Source organism: Grammomys surdaster, unplaced genomic scaffold (assembly GCF_004785775.1).
Source record: "Grammomys surdaster isolate TR1022 unplaced genomic scaffold, NIH_TR_1.0 806, whole genome shotgun sequence".
In the NCBI taxonomy this organism is placed as follows: Eukaryota; Metazoa; Chordata; class Mammalia; order Rodentia; family Muridae; genus Grammomys; species Grammomys surdaster.
The window spans coordinates 629,769-635,779 of record NW_021605225.1 but is presented as its reverse complement, the minus strand read 5'-3'; the positions used below and the strand labels follow the sequence as shown (position 1 = coordinate 635,779).

General features: G+C 52.3%; 1 protein-coding gene across 1 annotated transcript; it reads right to left on the bottom strand.

Moving 5' to 3' along the window:
* Positions 1-139: 139 nt before the first annotated feature.
* On the bottom strand, positions 140-3,687 carry Slc35d3 (solute carrier family 35 member D3). Its single transcript, XM_028782619.1, has 2 exons — positions 2,804-3,687; positions 140-1,866 (listed from the first exon to the last, which is right to left on the bottom strand). The coding sequence occupies exons 1-2, from the start codon at positions 3,240-3,242 to the stop codon at positions 1,046-1,048; spliced, it is 1,260 nt and encodes a 419-aa protein (XP_028638452.1). The 5' UTR covers positions 3,243-3,687; the 3' UTR covers positions 140-1,045.
* Between the last annotated feature and the right edge of the window lie 2,324 nt (positions 3,688-6,011).

The window sequence follows — 6,011 nt, the reverse complement described above, 5'->3', positions numbered from 1 at the left end:
AGGGAGGAAGGGAGGAAGGAGAGTTAGTTTCCATTGGGTTGTGCACGCACAAAGCCACTATTACTCCATACATGGAAAGCAGCTTCCAACTGCCCAACAGACTATAAATGTGACTGAAACAAACGTTAACACTTCATCTCTTTACAGATAGACTCACACTTTATTTTTGACAAATATAGAAAAATATCATAATGCGAATATAGCAGTTGCTCTTTTTGTAACAGAGTTTGGGGTGTGCAGTGCAGACCAAGGTGGTCTGTCTCCCTCTGGCTGTTCTACAGTCAACACTGAATATATTCCAGTCACTGCATTTGCTCGAAAGAGTATTACGTGGGAAAATGGGGTTTTAAAAGGTTATAGCATTCAATAATAAATATTATAAAGCAAGGAATCCAAACAGCCTTTAAGATATATAATTACAAAGAACAAACTTTAGACTTCATAATCAAAGCTAAGAACACATGTCTTCAAAATAGCTTCAACATTTCCTATCAATATATAATAGAACACCCATTTTTAAAAAAAATAAAGGAAGAAAAATTCGAGTAAACACAATATTGCAGATGACCCAAAGAGTAAACAAGTCAATGTATTTATAAACATCATCTCAACAATATACTTACTCTTTGCCTAACAGGCAATAAAAACTAGTTCTGTCATCAGAAATGTGCCCCTGAATGTGACCTTTGAACTTAAGTGATACCATCATTGCTACAAGTCATCTTTGGAAGGGTGGCTGAGGACTCTTGGTACATGCAGATATTTGGTTATGATTATAAAGACAAAAAAATGAATGTCCAGGAGTCTGAAGCTGAAATCACTTTTGATATTTTTAAGCACCTGCACAAGTCTCTTCTGTCTGTGGCACCTCAGGCAAAGTTCCATTAAATAATTAATAAATAAAGATAGGTGCTAACTTGTCTCTGTCGGTCCCTTTCAGCTTATGTGTCTCTTCCCGCCACTCCTCAGAATAAAACTGGAGGCCCTTCCTTAAACGTCATATAAAACAACCGTATGTACATATGTACATACATGGGTGTCTTTTTCAAGGACTGGGTAGTGCCTCGTTTTCTATCAAATAATCCTTTTTCATATACTTAGTTCCCCTAACTAGTCTCCACACTTCCAAGTAAGTGTCCTTTAATGATCTCCTACCCCCTTCATCAGAATGCCCTTCTGCACTAGGACTCCTGGCCACCAGTGAGACCCCTCTGGGGCTGCCCCTTGATTCTTGCCCACCTTGCTGTACAGAGCCACCTGCCCCCTCCGCACTCTCTGGCTCGCCCTCGGTGGGCAGCTCCTCCATAACGAAAGGCAACAGATCCCCACTTGGCTGCCGCTCCTCTCCCTCTGCCTGCGATTCCAAATCTTCATAGTTGCTTTGCCTTCTGGTCTCCAAGAATTTAGCCACACAGTAAATGATGGAGCCTAGGGTGTTTACCACAACGCCAGCAATGAACAGAGAGGTGGGCTCCACATCGCTGAATGCCACCATGCCCACGGTGATAGTGGCAATGCTCTTCACCACGCCCACGAAGCTGGTGGTCACAGCAGAGTTGATGTAGGTACAGTGTAGTGTGGTGAAGTTCATGGCACAGCCGATCAGGATACAGGCCACGAATATGGAAACCATGGCCGGATCCTTCCAGCCTGGAAAAGTCCAGGCGTGGATGGAGTCGGTGCTGGCGAAGGAGCAGATGACCAATAGAGGGGTGGCGGAGACGGCGATGACATACTGTGCAGTCAGAGGCCCGTGCTCCGTGTCTGCGCTCGCCTTCTGGATCAGCACCAGGTAGGCTGCGTGCACCAATACCGCCAGCACGCCCGTTACGTACCCAATGGGGTCGCCTGTCAGGTCACCAGCTCCTGAGCGCACCGAGAAGGCAGAGTCAGCGCGGGAAAGAAAAAGAGAAGACACAGGGTTGGGTATCCACTCCGAGAATCATGCTGCCTTGGAAAAGAAATCCTTAGCATCACACTTCTGCCCACAAATTTTCCGAGTGCCCAACGGAAACCCTCCTTGCCTCCATCACTGTGTCAAAATGCTACCGTCAAGCCCAGCCAATGTACCTCGTCTTCCTCTAGCTAGGACGAAGGCCAGGGAGAATTCAGATGTTCTCGGGGTAGGCGCCTTGGCGTCCCTGAAGCCTGCACGGAGGCCACCACCTGGGCGGGTGGTTCCCGCCCCGTGGGCACAGGAAAGGACAGGGAATCCCAGCTAGTGCCCCCAAACGAGCGCGGGCGTGGGCATGGCCCGGGAAAGAGAGATTCCCCGCTGCCCGTAGCTGGATTCCACCGGGTCCTCCCTTCCCCTCTCGCACCTGAGCCCCGAGCCGGTCCCTTCTGCCTTGCGCCCGGGTACGGAGCCCGGGTCGCTCAAGCTTCACTCCCATCTCTCCAGCTCCCCAACCCCGCGTGATCCGAGGAAGTTCCCGGCCCCCTTCCTTCCGGCTCAGTGCGGGGCTGGACTCCAGTTCTCTATGCTGGTACTCTCCATCCCTCCTGAGGAAGGGGCTGAACAAGAAAGACCCGGGTGGGGGTGGAGGGATGCGCGGAGAAAAGGGGCGGGGGGCGGAAGCCGGGACACCTGGGGGGAGGGCTGATGGAGGAGGCTGAAAGGATGAGGAAGGCTGCGCTGGGTCTCAGGAAGAAAAGTCTCTTTTGTGAGCCCAAGGACCACTCAAAGCTCTCCGCCTCACTGCCTCAGTATCCCCATCTGTCAGTGATGGCATTGCACCGGGTGGTCCCCGCAGTCTCTACCGGGTGGGGTGGGTGGACCGGGGTTGGCGCGGGTCCCGCTCACCTGCCAGGGCGGCCCCGCAGGTGGTGATGAGCACGGCCGCCAGCACCCCCGGGGAGGGGGCGCCGTTCTTGAGCACCAGCACACCGATGAGCATGGTGACTAGGGGCAGGCAGCGCTTGAAGACTACGTACATGGGCAGGCTGAGGCCGCGCAGCGACCAGAGAGTGAGGCTGGACTGCAGCGTGGAGAGCACGGCGACCCCCGCGAAGGAGCGAGCCAAGCTCAGGCCGAAGGGGGGCACGGCAATGAGCCCCAGGCGCCGCAGCAGCTCCAGGCTCAGCGCCGCGGTGGAGCTGGTCAGGCACTGCACCAGGGTCAGGAAGGAGAACTGGTAGCGGCTGATGAGGAACTTGAGCAGGATGTTGAGGGAGCCGGAGAAGACCCCGTGCGCGATGGCCACGGAGATGCCCAGCACGCGGCCCCGGCACAGCTGCCGCATCGCGCCGGCCCCGCCGCACCCCGCCGTGGCGGAGCTCGGGACTCGCGGGAGGGCGGCGGAGAGGCGCGGGGCGAGGGCGGCGGGGGCGCGGGCCGGGCGGCGGGACGAAGCGAAGGGCAGGAAGTGCGGGCTCGGCTGCGGAGGGCAGCTCCAGCCGGGCGTCCTCCCAGCTCGGCGGCTCCGCGAGCGACTGCCCCGCAGCTGCCGGGAGGCGGGGGCGGGGGACTCCCAAAAGTGGGAAAGGGTGGGGGGACGGGGCTGAGAGGAGTGGCGGGAATCCTAGCGACAGCGACTTGGAAGTAGGTGAGGAGCCCCGATGAGTTGTGTCCCTGTGAGGTTCCCGGGTCAGAAGGATGCTCTGCAGAGTGCGGGTTGGCGACTGGACCTGCTGAGGCGGCTGCCGCGGGGGCGGGAGGAGCCTGCGCCCCTTGGGCGTCCAGCGCCCGGCAGGGTCGGCTTTCGGGGCGCGGTACCTCCTCCCCTCTAACAGTGGCAGAGCAGTGGGGTGCCTGCTGGAGGATCTCCTGCACTGCTAAAAACGGTATTAGGAACAGCAGCGCTCCAGCATTGAGCACCGTTCATTGGTCGCAACAAGTGACGGCGCCCCCAGCCCGGTGGCCCGCGAGTTGCAGCGGATTTTCCACCCACGGTCTCTCCCAGCGCTGCACGGGAAACGAGACACGTCGGTGCTGGAGGATGGCGGATCCCCTGACTTTAGATCCCAACGCCTTAAAAGAACCAGCTGCTGGGAAGTGCTTTGGAGCCCCGAAATTGGCTTTTTCTGGTGCCAGACAGGGAGCTTGGATCCTGTGCCCCTCCCAGAAAAGGTCCTGGGATATCTTGCGTGGCGCTGCAGGAGCTTCCTCCTGGAGGATGGCATCTGGGCAGCGGGTCGTGGGAATGGAGGGACACAATTTAGGCAAAGAAATAAAACATGCAAAAGCAGACACTAAGCGGGGGACAAGCTGATACAGTAGGTAGGAGTAGTGAGAGGAAGGAGCCCCAGAGGTCAGGTGGAGAAAGATGGGCTGCTGAAAAGGCGAAAGGGAGAAAGTAGAAGGTGTGTTCCTCAAGGATGAACCATAGACACACCATCCTGCGCAGATGTTTCATAGAACGGTTTTTGAATTCCAGATAACCAGTTTCAGCCTGCTAGTCAGTTATGGGCAGCTTTGGAGAGTAGGATTGTGTGGGAACCACTTTCCCTCACCGGAGAGCACTCCTCTGCCCTGCAGCACTGTCAAATGTGCGCATGTGTTCCTCCCTTTGACTAAAAGAAAAGGAAATCTACTTTTCCTTTTGTTACCATCCCTGACCTCCAACCCAATGAGGCTTTGATCTGAATTCACTTGCAGGGAAGTTATGTTCTGACCCTCAGAAAACTCAGCAGAGCAGAGCAGAGCCATTGGCTTGGCTTCTGTAATGGCCAGCTACAGTCGTTTTCATGCTATTTGAAATTTATGGCAGTGGTCAGGCTTCCGCTGAAAAGCTGAGGGTTTGAGATCTCTGTGTCGTGTCCCTTTCAGCCACTGGGGTCTCAGTAACGACTGGAATTCCAGACCTTTAAACACCACATCTGGACACATGGGTGCATTTCCTCGAAATCTTTTGTCTTCATGGTTTTACGCTTCTATGGTGAACCCAATCATAGAGTACAGATGTAGATACTGGTTATTAGCTCAGCAGGAGGGAGACAGAGCAGGAATCCCAGGCTCACTGCAGTTTCTCATGCGGGCCAGCTTTTGTATTGTGGATGAGATTACACCATCTCAGCCAGTCCTCAGGCTTAGGCTAGCTAGTGTCCAGCGCCCAGTACAGTCACCTGCTGTGTCTCTGACAGGTGTACACTCAGGTCTATGGGTCCCACAAAGCTGACTTTGCAGGAATAACCCCTACTGGCATTGCACTGAAAGTTTCCGATTCCCTTGGGCTTTGGTTCCCCTGGGAACGCTTCGGTTTTATTATTGTGGTTACACACTATTAGTTATTTAAGAGACTCTGGTTTACAAGGGTTTAGGAAAGGTTGAAGCAAATTATGTGTATGGTTTAAGGGTATATTCAAAATATACAGAGATCAAGGCTGAACGTGAATTTTTTTTTAACTAAGATTTCCAATAGGAGATTCCTGTTTCTCCTGACCACTCCGATTACTGGGCCGCTGCTGCAAGCCATCCTATTATAAGCAAATATTATAAAGAAGAATCTGTACAGCCCTAGTTTTGGAATGATTCATTTCTGCCAGCAATTATAATTACTTCCAATTTTGAAACTAACATTAGGTGGAAGATTGGGGGCTGACTCAGCTACCTTACCCTTCTCATTTAAGCAAGACTACTTAGCTTAATGTTTCTGATCGACAAGGTATAAAACAGCAAATTTTCTCTGCTGTATTATGTATAGTTCTGTAGTAGGACCTAAAAAATTAACCCATCTATAACAAAAGTTGTTACTAGGTAAATTCCTAAAGGAAATCAAGAAAAAGATAAATATCATAGCATATTTAGTAGAAGCAATTGAACCAGAACTTGGATCTGAGGTCACAAAGCTATCTGACCAATTGGAATCAAGTTACCAAAGGTCTAGACACACGGTCTTTATCTTTAGAGCTACTCAATAAATATTAGTGGCATAAAATCAATCTGTTAGTTCATTCATTCGACAAGTGTATTGAGCAAATATTCTAGGTAGTCTGTTAGGGGAAGGACTCCAGGATGAGCACTCAGCTGGCCCTTGGGGAGTACACATGGGGGTGAGGGAGCACCAGGAAGT

What these genes read in the sequence shown, in the direction of transcription:
- Slc35d3 (XM_028782619.1), bottom strand. Translation starts at nt 3,242, where the DNA reads ATGCGGCAGCTGTGCCGGGGCCGCGTGCTGGGCATCTCCGTGGCCATC. An exon ending in CTGCGGGGCCGCCCTGGCAG is followed by an intron (nt 1,867 to 2,803) that starts GTGAGCGGGACC and finishes CGGTGCGCTCAG; the next exon opens with GAGCTGGTGACCTGACAGGC.